We start from the raw sequence: 21265 nt of genomic DNA on the forward strand, positions 1-21265 counted from the left end.
GTACAACCCAGACCACGAGTGTGAACAATGAATTTTGAAATAATATGGCAACATAATGTCACAGAAAGCTGACTTGGTTACTACGAGGATGTCAGTTTCAAATCAGTATTTGATATCATTGCTTTGACATATACTACATGGCCAAAAGTATTTGGACATCTGACAACAACACCCATATGTGGGTCTTTTCCAAATTGTTGCCACAAAATTGGAAGCACACAGTGGCACCGAATGAACACAAATCCCCACAGCCACGCTCCAAAATCTAGTGGAAAGACTTCCCAGAAAAGTGGAAAGTATTATAACAGCAAAGGGAGAATAAATCTGGAAAGGGATATTCAAGAAGGACTGTGGTATGATGGTCAGGCGTCCACAAACTTTTGGCCACATAGTGTATTTTGTATCGTATATCCACAATGGAAGAATTTGGATTAGAGGATTGAATCGGATTGAATCCTTTCTTGAACATCACACATGACAGACGAGGTGTGCCATTAACTGCTTGTGGAGTTGAGCAATCAATTCCTTCACTCGTGATCCCTGCAAAGCCGAGATCTCTCTCTCTCTCTCTCTCTCTCTCTCTCGCTCCCTCATACACACAGTGATCATAATCTTCATCTAACTCTTACAATAATCACGTAAATTCTGTCAGTGTTTTGTTGCTGATAGGTAATACTCTACAGTTTGAGTAATTATTTGTAACTCATAGGGAACTGAGGAGTTTGGCTGTTAAAGATTTCATCCCCTGAGGAAGGAGAGAGAGAAGCAAGAGGAGCTGCAGGAGCTCTGACCTCATCAGTCACTGCTCCCTTCACGCAGACAGAAGATGAAGACTGCCTCATCCAGCCTGTCAGTCACACTGAGGCGCTAGTGTTGTCAAAGTTGTGCAGTGATCTAATGCTGTGTCATGTAATTTTTCCATCTGGATTATTTTTGAAGCAGTCTTCACATGGATTTTGATTCTTTTACTTTTATCTCTTGCATCCTGGGTTCCCAGCATGAAAAGAACCGATTCCTGAGTTTTCTTAGATTAGGGGCTAATGCTGGTAAATGTTATCTAGGCTGTAAAAAATATATATATATATATTTTTTTTTTTAAATATACGTGCAAAAACTTTAATACAAATAAGGTCAGAAAATAAGTTATTTAGCACCAAAAGGACGCTTTTCCAAAAGGACACCATAAGGCATTAACAATAATACAGAAAAATGAATACAAAAATTGAAAAAATAATGAAGCTTATCCTAGATATTGCACATAAAATTTTGTTTGTCTATATTTGGGTTGAAGCGATATTCCAAATATGATGTTTATATGCGTGCAGGCTTCGGAAGATTCCTGTATACATGGTTGTTGTAAAAGTATGCCTTGCCATTCCTAAATACCTAGGGTACAGCTATGCATCTGATAGCACCCACAATTCCTTGCAGAATGAGCATGTGCATATATCTCCTCCCAGTGGATTTTTTGAATAAGGTGCAACAAATTTCCAATTAAAACAGGCATATTCCAAGGGGGCGGGGATCGGAATTTGGTTAATCAGAATATCTTCTAAATCTGAATCGGCAATCGGATTGCGGCGTTTACACGACTCTGTACTAATCAGACTTTTGCCAAATTCTGATTAATATCGGAATATTGATGTGGATGTACAGTATACATAGTCACTGTCTCATAATGTAAGTCTTTATTCCTTTGTGGAAGAAATCGAAACAGAACTATCTGACCACACTTGATCACAAATTTAAATTGACCACAAAACTGAAGCAGTGAGATCTTGCAATAGATCATGTTTAGGAGAAGGACATTAAAATTTTCCTCAGGATGGAGATCAGAGTTGGCATGCAGGTGTGTAGTTTTGAACCAGGGCACATAGATAATATGGTGCAGAGCCCTTTGATGCCTGGAGTATTTATTATTTGATAACAGAAGTTGCATTTGAGGCAAAGCTGGTTCTTAATCGGCATGTGAAGAGAGTCCTTTGTGATATACGTAAGCCTTGCTTTTTCTCACTTTAGTACTCATCAAAAAAGTCCTCATTTTAATCCAACGCAAAATGAATTCATAACCTTAAGTTGAGGTGCTTGGTGATGGGTGGGAAGACAGCTAAGACTGCTGAAGTGCTGGTCATAATTGGACCTGTCTGCATCAAGAGGAGATAAAGCAAGTGATGAGTCCCACAAATGCACGACAGAATGCATCGTGTTGAAACGTTTAATGGGAAATGACTCACTGAAATCAGACTCGAGCTCTTTTTGCGGTTGACAAAATCTAATTTTAATCAAATGGTGCATCTTACATGTGCAAGAGGGGTTGTAAGTATCAAACAGCATCTAAGCAAGATTGTTATTCTGAGCTCTGTTTGTTTACACGCCCTAAAATCAGCATAGAGAATAAATCCGCTCCTGTTTGTTATGGACTTTATCATTTATTAAGTATAGCATTATTTGTTTGTCCTCAGGATATTAAACAGGATATTAATTTGCACTCCAAACTTTTAAAGCAGATCAAGAGAGATGTTTACAATTTATGCGTTTGGAAAATGTAGAGGCTTTTGGCGTGTTAGGTTCTGATTTTGTATCGGAGGTAACCACAAATGTATATTCAAAGATGTAGGTAGTCTGAGAATGAACAAATACAGTAAAAATGATCAGATAAATAAATATAGACAATAAGCATTCACTGTTACATAATACGTGCCTTAGTGACATTTCTGTATAAAGACATATTTAAATGAACAGAAGCAATGCATTTAGCAGAAAATACAGCCCATAAAGGAAATTTTGCCATTAATAACATGCAGTGCTCCTATATGGATAGGCTAGCCGTGCAAATACGCAGCATTCAATTGCGCAAAATGGCGCGACTCGTTCGGCATTATAATCACATACAGATTACTAACACAGAACTTTCAGCTAACAAATCACCGTGACGCAGCAGCCAGTGGCAGCTCAACTCACAACATTGCTCGGAATTACACTTCACCCTAAAAGTCCCTCTTGGGGGAGCGTTTGAAACAGCCGTCTCCAAAGATGTGGAGCAACTTTGATTCTATGAAAGGCGATTCAACTAATCAGGGTTGGTGGTATTAGGACCATCCCGTGGTAAAGCAGGCAGGATGACTAGGCGTGCTACAGGTCTAGTGTACAAATGGCCCTTTATCTCCAAGTCAGCTGACCTAACATGACCATCTGGGCTTGGATGAGTCTTGGTGACTTGTTCCACAGGCCATAAGCTCCGAGGTAGATGGGGATCTATGATCATGACCAGCATTATATCCTTTAAGTCAGGAGGAGAGGCCTGCCATTTCTGCCAGGTTTGGAGAGTAGGAAGGTAGTCTTTGATAAACCTGTAACAGAATCGGTCCACTAGGACCTGGGAATGTCTCCAGTGCCGACGACTCCACATGTCCAATTCTGGGTAAATCACTTGAGGCAGCGACCCATCAGGCCGCCCCATGAGGAGACTATTTGGTGTCACCGGGTCGGCATCTGCCACGTTTGACGACACATACCCTAAGGGTTTTGAGTTCAGGATAGCCTCCAATTCCAGCAAGACTGTCATTAAGACTTCCTCTAGAACTGACTGTGCAGCCACAACCGTGTACAAGGCCGATTTAACGGATCTTATTTCCCGCTCCCAAACTCCACCGAAGTGGGGGGCTGATGGGGAATTGAAATGCAAGCTGATTCTCTGACGGGCAAGCTGACGCTGTAGGTCAGGAGCCAGCATGGCATAAGCTTCCTGCAACTCTCATTCATCCCCTCAGAAGTTCATTCTCTCATCCGACCATAACTCCGATGGTGTCCCTCTCCTGGCGGCAACCCTTCTGAAAGCCATGAGGAATGAGTCTCTACTAATACTAGGGAGCAAGTCAAAATACACCGCTCTGGTGGTCAGGCATTTAAAGAGAATACCCCAACGCTTCTCTATGTGTCTTCCAATTTTGACCAGCAAGATCCTGGAGTAGGAAGGAGGGTCCCTGAGACCATCGGTTTGATGTATCAAGGTACTGGAGAGGTTTTCGTTTAATGAAGTCATCAGCAGGGTTGTCCACTGAGCTTACACAATGCCAAGAACACTTCTCAGTCAGCTCCTGTATCTCAGAAACTCTGTTTCCCATGAAGACTCCTGCTTGGTTGGAATGAAAACCTGCACCCACACCGGCCCTTTGCGGATAAGACTGGACACCCCTGGAACAGGGCCAGAGAGCTGGGGGAGGGACTCTGGTGGCTAGGTGCCTCACAGGTACTTGGAATATTATACTCCGTGACAGGTCTGCCTCTGGCATATTGCACCTCATACTGCTGTAGGTAAGCTGGAGGGTGAGTGCAGCACTTGGGGCAAGCTGCTCCAATAATCTCCTCATCAGAGTCCATTATGTCAGAAGGGAATACTCATCCAGCTCAAAGGCGAAATGGCAGTCACTCATTTGGCATCATAATCACATACAGATTACTAACACAATGCTAAGAACACAGAACGTCCATCCCCATATAAATAAAGACTGAATATCGACATGGAAAATGACATTACCAAGCAGGATGCTACCGAATGATAACTACATGTCTGGGCATTCCCATATAACACAGAAACCAAATAATTTGGTTCCAACTGCGGTTAACACAAATATAAATCAAATTTATCCTTACTGTAGGGTAAAAGACTAACACCTTGACGATACCTCATCAACAACAACCATAAAGAAACAGAAATTTTGCACACTTTCAGCTATGGCTCAAAACAAATCACCATGACGCAGCAGCCAGTGGCAGCTCAGCTCACAACACAGCTCGCCATCGGCTCAACTCGGAATTACACTTCACCCTAAAAGTCGCGCCTGAGGGAGCCTTTGAAACAGAAAAGACTGTCAGATGAAAATCCTGTTTTTTTTTGTTTTGTTTTGTTTTTTTTACATATAATATTAGACATTATACACTGACCTGGTGGAAATAAACTAGACTCCCGGAGGTGCTTGAGAACTCGCTGGGTTTGTCTGCTTGTCAGCGTTTTGCTGTGAAATTTGTTACCCTTTTGTGATTGCTGAACTTTTAACTAAGGAACACAGAGCAGAGCATATTTTCACAAAGCAGTGGTGTAATCGAGGGAAGTTCTTGAATGTCCACAACAGTTTGTAGATTTCCCTTTCAAGCATCTGAATCTGATGGCTAAACTATAAAGTAAAGAAAAAGAAGTTAAAAACCCTGTATGTTCATGCATCCATACTGCTTATCCTACTCAGGGTTACGGGGGAGCCTGGAAACTATACTAGGGAATCTCACACACATTTACACACCACAGACAATTTGGAAATGCCAATCATTCTTAGCCAGAGTACCTGGAGGAGAAACCCGCTGAAACCCCCGAAGCATGGGGAGAACATGCAAACTCAGGGCAGAGGCAGGATTCAAACCCCCAGCCCCAGAGGTGCAAGGCAAACCCATAACCACTGTGCCCCTGAACCCTAGATGTATCATCGATTATTACCATAAAGCTTGGAAAACTGAAAAAACATATCTAAACAAATAGCCTTGAGTATATACATTGATGCAACTCCTGTACCTGTTGGATGTTTAACTGTCTCACATGTGTGACAAGACATGCAACAGGTGGCAAAGCACAAAAAAATCAATCAAAAAGAGCATTACACTTATTATGTACATAGATATAGATGCATAAATGTATAGTATTTCAAAAATGTAAACAAACCATTGTTTTGAATTGCAGGTTAAACAACTGTCTTTATTCAAATGCCATGATTTCACTACTCTAACACACCTAATACAGAGGTTTAATAGGTCCATTACACATTTATGTTGGATATTACACACCCATTATAACGTCATGAATGTTTGATAATATGGTGATGACCAGGATTATATATATAATATTAATACAGTTGATATACTTGAACAAAACCACAAGGAAAATTAGCTTTTCCAATCATTTATTGAACAGAAATATCAATAGATGTGATATTCTTCTGTGGAAAAAGTAAGTACACCCTTGGCCTCAGAAGTATTGCCCCCTTTAGCAGAAATAACTTCTTGTAGGAGTCTTGCATAACTGTCTACCAGGCTTGCTGGAATTTTTGACAACTCTTCCATGCAATATTTTTTCAGTTGCAAGATGTTTGAGGGTTTTCTTGCATGTACTGCCCGTTTCACATCCCCCCACAACATTTCAACGGATTCAAATCCAGGCTTTGACTAGGCCATTCCGTAACCCTCCATTTCTTCTTTTTGAGCCATTCCTTGGTGTGATTTGTTAGTGTGCTTAAGATCATTATCCTTTTGAATGGTCCATTTTCAGTTCAACTTCAACATTTGGAAAGATGGCCTCATATTATCTTCAAGCACTCTTTGATATGATGCAGAATTCATAGTTGAATCAATGAATGCAAGCTGTCCACTCCCTGAGGCAGCGAAGCAACCCCAAACCATAACATTTCCACCACCGTGCTTCACAGTTGGTATGAGGTGCTTCTCCTGAAAAGCTGTCTTTGGTCTGCGCCAAACATGTCTGCTGTTACTATGGCCAAACAACTCTATCTTTGATTCGTCTGTTCGGAGCACATTATTCCAAAAGGCCTGGTCTTTGCCTATATGCTCATTGGCAGACTGTAGTCCTGCAAAGGCTTTTTCCTGGCAGGCCTCCCATGCAGGTCAAATTTGTGCAATCTTTTTCTGATTGTAGAAGCATACACTTTGACACCAACAGTTGCAAGACTTACTAGCAGGTCCTGTGATTAAATTTTGGGGTTCTTGGAGACTTCTTTTTGCATCAGACAGTCTGCTCTTGGGCTGAATTTGCTGGGACGACCAGTCCTGGACAAATTGGCAGTCATTTGAAATCTGCGCCACGTGTAGATGATTTACCTTACAGACCATTGATGTACTTCAAATAATTTGTAGATCTTTTTAAATCTGTTGCCAGACTCATAATCATCCACAACATTTTTTCTGAAGGCCTTACAGAACTCTTTAGATCTTGGCATGATGACACCACACACCTCAATAACAAAGGGAACACCAGACACTAGATATGAGAGGTTTAAATAAGACTGGTTCCACCTGCACTCCCTAAGCAGATTCTAATCACTGGCACCCAATCTTCAACACCTGATTCTAATTTTATGGATTTGAAGGTGTGATAAATGTAGGGGTGTACTTACTTTTTCCATGTGACTGATCTGGTTTTTTTTTTTTGTTAATTTAAATTGTGAAAATTACTACAAAATGTCTATTTTATGTGTCATTTGATACAGTGTATCACCTTTATTATAGGCACTGTTTCAAAGAGACTTTGACACAAAGAGATAAATTAACTAAAGATATTAGAAAGCATTGCAGCGTGTTGAGCAGAGATACCAACGGATGGATCATCGTTTCAGGTCTAAGATTAAATTGTGTTCAATTTAGAAAAGATTTCAGGACATTCTTTGTAATTTGAGTAACCCCTTTTTTTTCTTTACTTCTCTAAAGTAACCTGGACCCTTTTACTGTTATGAGTGAATTACAAAGCACAAAACAGAATTTTGTGCCTCATGATTAGTGTTTGTAGCAATCATGAGTAATAGCACTTACGCCAATTTGCAGCCTTTGTTGTTGCTCTAAATGTTCTTTTTATAACTATCTTACCTTTTCTTTTTTCTTTTTTTTGCAGCTTTTCAGTTGCTGTCCTTCTTTCAGCTTAAAGAAGTTTAATACACTCCAAAGCATATATTGTTCAAATTTAATAGCAATGTAACAGCAATCTTCATATTGTGTATATCTAGTAGCTCATCTCTATCCCGTCATGATTGTTTACACACATAAAAATCAATTAAAAGATGTTCGTTTAATGTTATATGCTAGTAACCCAATTATTAGACTACAGTCCAAGTGGATTTCTTGATTAGTCTGATATAAGATAAAGTTGTATGTGGTTTATATAAATAATGCACTTGAGTAACAACTGATGTAGCAACTGTCATAATCATGTAATGATTGTATTATAAGTGTGCTTATAAACAAACTCGTTGTGTAAAATCCAACCACGATTGGCACATGTATCAAATGTCACACGTGCCCATGATTAAAGTAAACTCAGCAGCGTTCTCTTACTCTTACAAGGTTGATGGAGATCAGCACATAAAGTCCTACAATTGTCACTAAGGAGTATTAGGGTTGCAATTTATGTGAACGAAACCCAGCAGAATAAACCAACGATGATCAATTACTCCATTTAGATAATTACCTAGTTCATGTCTATAGCCTACTTACACATGATCATACATGTAGCCATCATTTGAATTTGTTCTTGTGAATTTGTCAGTGTGATCTTTTTGTACAGTTGTTTTGGGAAGGGCTTTAGGAAATAATTGTGAACTTCATTCATCTCCGAATGGGAAGTGAAGTTTGTGTTTTTATTAGCTATCACGTCACAACGAATGTTTTCCAACTATTTGCCACTTGGGAGTTTGTAAAAAAACATATACACGTGTCTGAACTCACAGTGAAACAGTAAGTTTGTAATTCTCAACCAGTATTGATTAATAACAAGCCATTGTGAATGCACCACACTAAATACAACAATCAACATCCAAGAACATTGATGATATCTTTTGAACTGTCCCAAATCCTCAATCAAGCCTTTGAGCAGTCACGCACCATATTGTAGATTCACAACCTCGATGATGTTACCGAAGCGGAGGACCTCAGGGCTCCATTTTGGACAATTCATCAGATCAGTTTTGACAAATGCCAAAACGTTACTAAATTAGATTTTATTCATATTAATAGCTATGTAAACAATGTACGACTTCTCGCTAACTTCCACGAGCCATTGTGCCCTCCACTAATATTGGCACCCTTGCGAACAAAGTATTTCTGTTAAAAACAAAAGATCAAAAGGTTTAACAATAAAGACTAATTTTCACAGCCTTCCTTGCTCATATTTACCAAGGATGCCAATATATTACTCCCCATTACCTCCAACATTCCAGGCTGTGCTAAGTTGTCTCTGTGGGTGAACGAGTGTGTGAATCTGGTCAGGACTCCGAATCGAGGGATAAAGCACTTACTGAAGAAGAAGCTATGTATTTTAGAAATGGTTAAAGTGAAGACATTCAGAACAATACACTTTAAATGGGTCGTGGATTCTGAGATAAGAGTGGTACTGTGAACACGCGCATACGCATACGCGCACGCGCACGCTCTCTCTCTCTCTCTCTCTCACACACACACACACACACTCCGGAATCCCACTCATGTGCTGCTCCACTGCCGGGTGTTTTCATCGACCAGCAGCTACTACTACAAACCTCCTCAGCACAGCACCGCGACTCCACACTCTACACTGCAGTGTCTCTACTGTATTCATGTGCGTGTACCGGTGTGTGTGTGTGTGTGTGTGGTGTGTGTGTGTGTGCGGGGAGGCAGCCTACAGAACATTTCCAGCTCTTTTCTGTTACTTCATTACTCCTTTAAAGCTGTAATGTGACTGCTTGTGGCGTTTGTCTCCCCCTTTTTTTTAAAAAAACAAAAAACAAAAAAACAAAACAAAAACAACAAAACCCCACCAAAAACTCTGCGTCTCCATTTGCAGCTCCTTCTCGCTAAGTTGATTCCAAACCGCCGAGAGCTTCTCTTCTCCCTCCACAAGCTCAATGTGTCTCCTGCAGGACAATTCACACCTCTCCGGGCTTCTGCTCTTCTCAGCGTTTTGCTGCCAAATTCCTGCGCCGGTTTTCTAGTTCAACTTTGCAGCGAACTCAATTTCCCTTGCGGTTTTTTTTTTTTATACATATCTGTATCTCTATCTATTTTTTTGTTTACTTTTTGTGTGTGTGTGTGTTTCTTGTGGAAGTGATGGCGGAGCAGCGAGCGCGTCTGTTCCTCGTTATTTCAGCAGCTCTCACCTCTCTGTACTCCGGTGTTTCTCTTGCACAGAAAGGTAAGTCTTCCATTTCCAAGTGATTTGTTTCTCCCATGCATGTTTTTCAGTGTTAAATCTGCAGGATTGGATTGATAAAAGACCTCCCTCTGTCTGGTTTGGAAGAGGAACACTGCTGTCCTCCTCAGGGCTCGCTGGCGACACTTAGTAGCTTGTTTGTGTGTTTGTTTGTTTTTCTCTTTAAAAAAAAAATACACTCTTTCAGTGTGTACTTTATGAATCATATTACTGTTTGAACCTCTGTTGTGTATCTTAAGCCCCTGGAGTCTTCTCTTTGGTGAATTATTACAGGGAAACGACAATAAAGGGAGACAGTCCAGACTGCATGTAGACCATGATGGGTGTTTAGACTTTATTACATTATTACTAGAGGACTATAGCACTGAAATCTCCAGAAGAGTGGGTCTGATTCAGGAGTGATGGATGGATTTGAAGTAGTCACACCAGACATTACACTAGTACATGCTCAATGAACAAGAAAAGAAAAACAAACAAAACAACAAGAGCAAACCCTCAATGTTTTCCACTAATGTTTCCTCTGGATGTATTATTTTTAAACACAGACATGTGCTGAATGTCTGAGCTTTTGTATTTGTAGAAGTGAAGGAGCTTTGAATGTGTGTGTTAGTCATGGAGAATGTTTTGTTCATGTGGCAAGTTTCAAGTTACTAACCAAAGCTTCGTCCTGGAAACAAGCCTCGTTTGTTTAAAACACACATCCTGGGGTTTCGGACTGCCCGTCAGAATCCTCTCAGAAAGAGTGTGGATCAACGGACGGTTCCAGAGGGTTTCATAAAGTCATTTCTCTTCGTATAACTCGTATACGTCGGATTGAAAAGCGACACGTTGTTATACAGCCTCACGTGTGAGACGAGTGCAACGTTTCGTTCATTCATCCATTCGTTTGTTCGTTCGTTCATCTTCGCTAACCGCTTTCTCCTGGTCTCGCATTTTCCTCCGAGGAAGGGATACACTCTGGATGGGATACTAGTATCGCCGAGCACCATGCACACACAGTAGTCATACACTCCCCTACTTGAAGAAAAAAAAAACCCAATAGATACCCTCATAGGATTTCTAATGGATGTAATGGTTATAATGGGAATCGTATTGGTTTTAATGGAAACTCTAATGGTCCCCATGGGTCTCTACTGGTAATTTGTTACCTTCTACTGGTGGCATGTTACGTCTAGTCGATACCATTAAGGACCGGTAAAGGTTTTAATGCTTAGCTGATGGTTTGTAATGTGGAAAACGTTTCGAATTTCTGTAATGGTTTCTGTTGGGTTTTTTTCAGCAGGGTCATTTGCACACTTACAGGCAATTTAACATAGTCCATTTACTGGCAAATTTAAAAAAATAAATAAATAAAAATAATGAGGTAGGAGGAAAGCGGAGAACCCGGAGGAAACCCACTTGAGCACATGGAGAACTGGCGAACGTTCAAGCTCAGGATCAAACCCAGGAATGCAATAGCTAAAATGTAAAAGCACAAGAACAACGCACACAGATTAGTGAGGACAACATGATAATATTGGATGGAAGAAACCAGTTCAATCAACTGTCTAAGCTATAAACTATAGACTCTGTGTTTAAAGCGTGAATCTGCAATGCCTAGTCGGCGCTTTGGGTCTATTATCCGATGGCTTTCTTTGACTTGTTTGAATCATTTCTTCAAACACTGAAATATGCATAATATGTAGTCCAAAATTGTTCTGGAGAAGGAAGCAAGCCAGGCATGCTTATTTATAATGACTTTTATTGAGCTTGGGTTTAAACACTGATGTTTAAATGTAAATATCCTCTGATTACATTATCGTTAGATCTGCTGGCTTTATGGTTGGAGTTTCTTTTTTCTTAATTGCATGTGGCACGGAAGGTAATGAGCAGAAATGGAGACATCTGTAACTATCTCAGTGTCACACTTGAGTTCTCTGCAGGGGGGGAAGCAGGCTTAATCCTCATTAGTGTCAGTGAAGATGATTGACATTTTACTGCGATCGCTCCAAACCTGATGGAAAATGAGTGTCCGAGCTTGCATGGACACACACACACACACACACACACACACACACTACTCATTAGCATTGTGTTGAGGTCCGATTGACTGCAGCTGACTCAGAACCCACACACACACATTCCCCCACACACACACACACACACACCAACACGTCCTATCTGTGTGCTCTTGCCTATGTGTGAATGGGAGAGGCAGCAGGGTGTCTCAGCTTCTCTCAGCTGTTGCTCTGCTGCCTGTCACAGCTGCCCCTCATTCTAGCCTCCTGCCTGAGATGGATTAATCAACCTGGCTAATTAAACCCATGTGTAAACATGTAGACACGGACAGGGCAGGGTAATGAACGCTCGAGCGTTCATTTGGGGTTTGAGGCTATTCATTGAGTACTGCTCATTCAGCTATGAAGAATGGACCAGGATTCATTGCATTTTTTGGCGCATCTTTACCAGTGGAAGGTGATCGGTCCTTTTCTGTCGAATTATTCTTCAGTTATCAAATTTATCAACACAAACAGTTTTCTGAATAGAACCAAATGTCCTGAGAACAATCAGAGAAGCCGTGTAAGCCTTTTTTTTTTTTTTTTTTAGATTATGCATGCTTTAGTGTTTAATCCTAACGCTCCTGGCTGATTTTGAACTTATAGTACATGTTTGTTGCTATTTTGTCCCAACCTTGCTTGGTTGGACGAGCATCCTATAACCCATGTTGGCGAGACGTTCTGGAACCCATGCTGAGATGGCAGGAGAACATGCTGGAACGCTGTGGCTTGGACAGGAGAAATGACTGAGGCCAGGAAATTTGTGGGTGTGGGATAGATGTCAGATTCCAGGCTCAGCTGCGTCTCATGCTGCTGTTTATCATGGCAGAAAATCTTTGGCTTGGGGAACGCATCGATTACTGACTTGTTAAGAGGGCGCTCTTGGTTTCTCCAAATGTTCTGACGGAATAGAAAGCCTAGCTGTTTATTGGTGCTTGTTCAACACCTCTGTTGATTTTTTGCAGCTATACTGCGAAGACCATGGAGAAGTAGAAGTTAGGGGTTAAAAGCCAAAACTCGACTTTAACTCGGTCAACACGGCTTTTGTTGACAGCTGCCTGACAGGCCAGCAGGCTTGGAATGAAAAAGTGAGGCGTACAGGGGGCAGCGGGGGAAGCTGTGTATTGGAATTGAAATTGACGGTCTTGACAGCCATTTGTGAGAAATTGAAAGGGCCAAACTTGGCCGCCTTTCAGTCCACCTAGAGCCGTGGATTGTGTCTGTTTTCCTCGGTTAGGAATTCTATCGGTAAATGTTTATTTTGTTAAGCATTCAAATTGATATATGAAGTGTAAAACTGAATCAGAAATGCAAAAAGAAATGGACTACTAATCTAAAGTTGTGTAAAAGCCAAACATGGTAAAGATTGTCACTAACTGATCTAAGCGCTGGCCTGAAGTGTGTACGTACCTTTTTTTTTTTTAAATAGAGATTTTCACTACAAACGACTTCCCTAGAGCCTGGCTACTGACATACGTGGATTTAAAATAAGTGAAGCTAAGGAAAGGTGTGCAACACTTACAATTAAGATTCATCCATCCATCTATCCATCTTCTACCGCTTACTCCTTTTCAGGGTCACGGGGAACCTGGAGCCTATCCCAGGGAGCATCGGGCACAAGGCAGGGTAACACCCTGGACGGGGTGGCAGTCCATCGCAGGGCAATTAAGATTCAGCACATATGATAAATGCTGTGCTCTTTCTTAAAGCAAGAATCCACTCGAAGCTCCCACACGAGGTTAATAGTGTGATTAAGGTGTGTACATGTCTGTAACGCACGTCGATAATGCGACTAAAACAGGAATACTCCACACGTCTTAATTCCATTTGTGTTTACTTCGAGTATGACTTTAGTCGGATTAAGGTCATCAGAAATCGCTGTTTACATGCTAGTTTCTTAATCAGAGTATCGTCTATATCGGGTTAATATCGGATTATTGTTGTCCATCTAAACGTACCAAAAGTACCCATTTTAAAATTTTCTTTATACTACAGTGCGGTTGAATTCTCAAATCTGATTGGTCCGACGTTGATTAAGTTTCTATAACAGCGGCTTTAACAATAGTGTCATTCTAATCAGAGGTTTATATTAATGCACTCATTCTAATGCATGCATTATTGTTTCTATGGTAACAACTCATTCAAGGGGACTTAAGTGGCAGATGATCTAAGTCTAATAATAAGCAGATTGTTGTTGTTTAACAAACATGTTGAATTGATGATATTGCAAGGCTTTCTGTAAGGAGATTTTAGAGTTTGAGTCTTGGGTGTCAGTGCCAACGGTCAGGAAGTTGTCTTCAGGACAGAGGACTTTGTACTCTCTGATTTCTTTCTAACATGTAGTTTTTTTTTTTTTTGTCGTACTGACCTTGAGAAAGAGAAAAATGGAGCATAACGAGGGATCGACTGTTCACGTAAATGAAAACACGAACTAACTTGTCTCGCAGATGTTCCACGACATCAAATGCAAAGTGCTGTTTATTAATGAATGAAACATTCTAATTGGAGGCACATTGCTGTGGTAAAAGAGGAATAAAATACTTCAGGATGTGCTGCTATAGGAAGATAATCCACTTTGGGCTGGTAATGGCCTTCATTCTTTTTGTTTGATCTGATCTTTGCACTAAAGTGACTGAAATAGCAAAACACACGTATTTTAATATTTGCCATGGATTTAAAATTAGCACGTGTCCAAAAGTCTGAGACCACATTGAAAATCTGGGGTTTTTCTTTTTTTTTATTCTTCTTCTTTTTTTTTTCCATTTAAATTTGGAAATAAACAGAAGGTCTAAAGAAAGAAATTGTTCAATATTTTGAATATTTAATACGCACTATTCCTAGGGCCCTGTTTAAATGTACGCATCGTGTGATATTGACCGTGTTAACTGCTTCATACAAAAGGTCAGGTTTTCCTCACGTCTAATCTCTCCCATTGAAGCACGTGTTCAGACAACTCTCGTGGATTTGATCTAAAATGGATCATCAGGTTTTGCACAAACTTGTGGAGTCCGTGCCAGCTCGAGTGCGCGCTGTCATTAAAGAAAGAAAGGGCATGTAACAAATGCTAAGAAACTCTGAAATCTCAACGTAAACATTTCAAAAATTCTACTTTTTCACTCAAGTTGTTGTCAGTGATATAATCTGTAATGAAAATTTGTTGTATTCAATTAGAAAAGAATGCAAAATCGAAACATTTTTCACTAGTGCTCTCAGATGTTTGGACCCCCTATGCAGCATGTACGATTTGACACAGAATCACACACATACAGCGGAGGATTTCCTCTGGAATGAGGTGTGTACCTGTCTGAGTAGAACAAAAGCACTCCTGATCCCTGTGCCATGTCTTCTTAGCATTGCATTGTGTGTGTGTGTGTGTGCGCATGTCTTGGGAAGGAGTGGTCCTGGAAAGAGGGGGTAGTGGCTCAAAGAGCTTAAATTTTTCAACCGTTGATGCTTGAGCGTGACCCCTGACTGTCATCTACTCGGGCTTAATTTTAAGCTGCTTTCTGTAAAAAAAAAAAACATCTGGCAAGCGAATATCTTAAATGTAAAATGGTCTGCACTTATATAGCACTTTTATCCAAAGCACTTTACACTGTGTCTCATTCACCCATACACTCACACACCCTATGGTAGCAGAGCTGCCATGCAAGGCGCTAACTTGCCATCGGGAGCAACTTGGGGTTCAGTGTCTTGCCCAAGAACACTTCAGCATGTGGAGTCACATGGGCCAGGAATCGAACCACCAACCCTACGATTAGTGGATTAGTGGACAACCCGCTCTACCACCTGAGCCACAGCCGCCTGGACGGAGTGGCGTCTGTTTGAAAGAACCGCCAATATAGAGGCTCGGACACGTCATCGCTAGTCATTTTTGCGCCGCATGTTAATAAAGGAAATGCGTGCAGTCCTTGCTTTTTAGCTAAGCTCAGATAAAACCAGACTGATCAAAACTACAATTTCAGGCTTACTTGTACATAAACATCTTTAAATGATGATGGTCTTGAAACTGCTGGGAAAGCCATATATTTTTTTCCCTTTTCCATGAATGATTGATTGAAGGGCGTAAAGGCTGCAGTAATGCTGTGCTTTACAGTAGCGCTACACACAGGCCGCAGTGGTCGTAAAATGCAGTCAGGCTTGGCAATGGCTTGTGAATGATAAACTGACCTTTCCTTCTCATTAGTTTTATGGAGTATCAGCTTTATCTCTCCAGGGCAGGGCCTTTTCATGGCTAGGCCTCTGTGTGATGGTTTTGTTTTTTTTTTGTATTGGAAAAAAACAAGAGAACGTCCTTAAACCCCATTGGGCAAGACACAGCCGAGTAAAAGACGAGTAAAAATGTTACTTCGTCACGAGGCACTAAACATATTTGCTTAGAGTTTCACATTTTTCAAGAAGCATTCCACATGAAATGCAACAGTGCAATTTTTTATTTTTACCCAGACTCTCAGTCTACACACAGTTTCTTTGCCTTTGGCCGTTAAATATAGTCTGCCCTGTTTAAAAAAAAAAAAAAAAAACACCTTGTAGTGTATTTTAGTAGCCCTGTCACGATAACTACGTTTGCTGGATGATATATTGTCCCAGGAATAATTGCGATAAAAGATATTATTGTCATTTTAAAACCGTTGTATGCCACTGATATGATGATAATATAATAATAATAATAATAATAATAATAATAATAATAATGCAAGGACACCCTTTCAAAGAGCGAGGAACTTTTAACTCTTAAGAATATTCAGGTATTAGAATTGGAACGTCAAAAAATTGTTTTTGTCTTCTGACGGAAATATCATTTAAATTTTATTCAATATTTCGTCATATTTATTCCGTTTTACTCAGACTAAAATGGTATTGAATATTAGTCGACGGCATTTTAGTCGATGAGAAAATGTAAGTAAGTAAAGTAAGTAAAATTTATTTGTATAGCACGTTTCACACAGCAAAGCTGACCAAAGTGCTGCACAGAGTAAGGAAAGTAACATAGAAACAGAATTAGACCAAATAAAAACAGACAATAGACAATAGAAAAAATCGATAAAAAATTTGTTTAAACAATTAAAAATTTGATCAAAAAGCCTGGCAGAAGAGATATGTTTTAAGCCTATTTTTAAAAGTAGTAATAGAAGGTGCAAGGCGGATGTCCAGTGGCAGTTGATTCCATAGATGAGGAGCAGCAACAGCAAAAGCTCTATCCCCCTTTGTTTTTAACCGGGAACGAGGGACATGCAAAAGAAACCTATCAGAAGATCTTAGACATCTGTTTGATGAATGTGGATTAAGAAGATCCTCGAGATAGGAAGGAGCTAGATTATTAAGAGTTTTAAAAACAAACATCAGAACCTTAAACTGAATCCTAAAACGGACCGGGAGCCAGTGAAGCGATGCTAAAATTGGGGTGACACGATCAAACTTCTTTGCCCTGGTCAACAGCCTTGCAGCTGCATTCTGAACCATCTGCAGACGAGCCAGAGAAGACTGAGGAAGACCCAAGTATAATGAATTACAGTAATCTAAGTGAGAAGTAATAAAAGCATGAATAACCACCTCCAAATCCTGGAAAGACAAAAATGTTTTGAGTTTCGAAATAATCCGTAGTTGATAAAAACTAGTCTTAAAATGTAAAAAGTAACCCAAATATTCACGTATTTTATATATGAACTTAAACGTGTATCAACAAAACAGAAGAGAAAGAGGGTGTAGAGAGAGTAAGTGTTTGTGTCAGCATGTTTGTGTGTGTGTGTGTGTGTGTGTGTGTGTGTGTGTCCTGCCTCGAAAAAGTGAGCGGTTGTTGTGTCCGCATTCAGACCACTGCAGCGTATTGCGAGACTCGTGATCTCATTATACGTGATATAAACTAATTATATATATATATATATATATATATATATATATGTATATATTCATTAATATTTAACAGTAACAGAGGAACGGCACGGGATGTAACGACGTAAAAGTACATTTCTGTGATTAAAAATAAACTTGAGTAGGAGTATAAGTACGGCCAGTTAAACCCACCTAAGTTAAGGTTAAACCTAAGCAATTTTTATTCAAAAACCCACCTCTGATTGCAATACAATATTGTGAATTCTTTATGCTTTAGTTATTGACTGATCGTGTTTTAGTGCGTTGTTACGGAAAGAGTGTATTCACAACGTGACTTAGTACTCTACCTAGCACCTTACTTAAGTTCAAGTTCACGTGTGCATTCGCATCATTTTGTGCAAAGAAGCATTATACAACGAGTTTGTCATACATTCGTTCTTCACTGTTCACGTGTTCTTTAAACGGTTGATTAATACCACAAAAAACCGTGCGAAATCCTGTACGGACTGCTCAACACGGCTGCTATAACGTTGTTATAACATTGTAGAGGTAACTATACGCCACTCATCACAGTTAGCTGGCTAACAAACGCGACCATGGAGGTGTCCATGTCCTAGGTAAGTCGAACGCAGTATAAGCGAACGTACTGCAAGGGACTGGCGCTTGTAATAAATGATGGCGTGTCCGGTAATTAGCACATCTTTAATCTTCTTGTGACTGACTTTCTTTGTCCTCTGCACTTCTCGTGCCCCGGGTACGCCAGAGGAACCGTGTTCTTCTTGATTACGCTTACACTGACCCCTTTTTGAACCTGTCATAACCGTCGCATCCCTGATTCGAGATATCGCTCTGGAAAGACTGATGAAGAACTAATTATATGGTATATTATATGTGTTGTCAGTGAGCCAATTAATTTCATCCTTTTGGTAAGAGCGGATAATAAATGTTTTCATACGTGCGAGTATGGATCCAGCGCCGCTGTCGCGTGGGGCCTCTTCAGCCTGAATGAAATCACTGTTGCTAATTAAACACAAGTTAAGGCGTGCAATTAGCCGCTGCCTGTGGTATGACAGGAATACATATTCCTTTACGCAAGAAGGGTCTCCAGGGACACAAATTCTCGAGTTGTGTACGAAGCCTTGCGATTGTTTTAACATGTTTATATTTGCAGGTTCTGTACGTGTGAGAGGTCTAGAAAGCGTGCGTTCACCGCACACACACACACACACACACACACACACACACACACACATGAGAGCGTTGTCAACTTGGCATAGGAAGTGGCTGCTTTGGAAAAGACAGCAGGAGGTTGCAGTACTCAAATCTGTGGTCTGGTGATAATTTAGGAAGTACTTTTCTTCTTTGCCCCTCTTGACTCTCCCATCTGAGAACTCCTCGAGCTGAGATTATATTTAAGATGCTATGGTGTTTAAATATTATCTTTAATAGAGAGAGAGAGAGACGGTGGTCGACCTGAGCGAGTGCGGTGTTAAGAACGAACGCAAGGTGCTACGCAACAGCACCTCGACTCATGAGTCACGTTATAGATGCTGTAAACCGAGCAGAAAAAGGAAGTTTGCGTGTCTCAGTGCTCACTGACATGAACTGCTCGAGTGCGTCAGTTTCTGTCTCTGCATGCCCGCTTCACTGCTCGATGCTTGTGAACGTCTTTGAGCGTGCGCAATTCGCAGAACTTTACACTCATTCATAGGAAAATAATAGCTTTGTGTTCAAAAAAATTCAGAGATTCATAAATCGTTGCCACACGGCAACCCGATTTGATCAATTGTGGAGTACGTTCAGATCGCGGTCATTTCGCGTTGTGTGTTCATGAGCTTGACCACATACACTAAGCTTACATCACATAACGTCACATGGTATCGGAGAGCGCATCCATAATCTTATCACTTGTCTCTTTATTTACTCTTGTTTTTGGACATTATTGCAATATGTCCATTGTTTCATGGCAATAAAGCAGCCTGAAATTGAGCATGTGATGGAGGAATATGCATCGTGCATATGCCATCATTTATTTTTTTGCTGCGATGTTACGGAAAGCGGTAGAATTCTGTACTTAAATGGCACCGTCTTGTTATTGTGTGTGTGTGTGTGAGAGAGAGAGAGAGACGGAGAGAGAGAGAGAGAGACAGGTGTCGTATTGGCCCTCGAGATCAGGCTCGTGTGAAGGTTCAGACGGCTCCCCGAAGGCTATGAGATAGAGCACAATGCCCCATTCTACCAGTACTACTTAATTAAATGAGAGAATTACACCCTATTAATAAATCAGTCATTGCTGAAATGTTAACACGGTCAGTGTGCGTTTACTCTCACCGATGCACCTGAAGGTGTAATTAATTGGACCCGTGACATTGCACAGCAACAGTGTTTCCCTGTTTTGTTTTACTTTTAAGCTGAAGTGCCTTTGGGCTGAGCCATGGCACCGTGTTTTAGTCTGCTATTATTGGAATCCTGAAATCACTGAAAACACCGACACGAAGTTCAGTGTTGAAGTGTTCACAACACGCATTCAGCCGAAGCCCTGTAAGAATCACGTGCGGCGAACATGAGTACAGCTAAAAGGTGTCATTTACCAACAAACATCACTGCGACCGAACAGACCGTGCGAAACAATTTTATGCAATTGCGATTTCACCAGTTGGAAAGCAGTATATGGCAGTATGTTGGTGCCAGGAGGCCAGATATGAAGCTCACAACACAAGAATTGCACAGTAATACATTTCCAATACCATCCAGTACAACGCCATTAAAAGCGACAACGGACACACCAGGTACCTTTCCTCCACATGTGATGCATCACAACTCCCTAATGACACGTCTCATTTTACACCAAAGCTTTCATTTCTGCCCCCCCACTGGTTTAGTAAGCCTGACATGGAAATGTATGGATTGACCTTCAGATTATTACAACCCTTCGATTTCGGTAAGATTTTCAGACATCCTACCCACAAATCAATGAGGGTTGTAGCCTTTTTAAAAACTCTGTGGTAGGTAGAACCATCGCAGTGTTTGAAATTTAACTAATGCCAGAGCGCACACTGCTGCAGTAGGACTGAAGGCTGAACTATTGAGCCGACACTCAGTAAAGTCTCTGCTGTGCATGTTTAAAACGATTATATCTGTCCATTATTTCCTCTGTTAAGCCATGTGTGCCACCACCGATATGGGGCTTTTTGAATTAAAGAGGAAAATGATACTTTAAATAATTTACATTAAATGCGATGCGGTTAACTGGGTATCCATTCATTAACTCTTAATGTACCTGATTAGTAAAATTAGGCATTCCCAGTCTGCACACGTGTTTTGAATCTCCTGGTCTTAACCACCATGGTTTATAGTTTGAGCGACAGTGGGCTGTATTGATAAGGCTTCCTGAGGGGAAACTATTATATGTTATACAGGAAGCAATTATGAAGAGCTGGCT

At 40.6% G+C, this 21265-nt stretch overlaps 1 protein-coding gene across 1 annotated transcript in view; it reads left to right on the plus strand.

Annotated features, from left to right (window-relative positions):
* Window positions 1-9276: 9276 nt before the first annotated feature.
* LOC128618719 (neogenin) overlaps window positions 9277-21265 on the plus strand; it is a 132689-nt gene continuing 120700 nt past the window's right edge. The window contains exon 1 of the mRNA XM_053642518.1: window positions 9277-9937. Coding sequence (XP_053498493.1) covers window positions 9853-9937 — 85 coding nt within the window. The 5' untranslated portion in view covers window positions 9277-9852. The remainder of the gene's footprint in view (window positions 9938-21265) is intronic.

The sequence above is a fragment of the Ictalurus furcatus genome, chromosome 14 (assembly GCF_023375685.1).
Source record: "Ictalurus furcatus strain D&B chromosome 14, Billie_1.0, whole genome shotgun sequence".
In the NCBI taxonomy this organism is placed as follows: domain Eukaryota; kingdom Metazoa; phylum Chordata; class Actinopteri; order Siluriformes; family Ictaluridae; genus Ictalurus; species Ictalurus furcatus.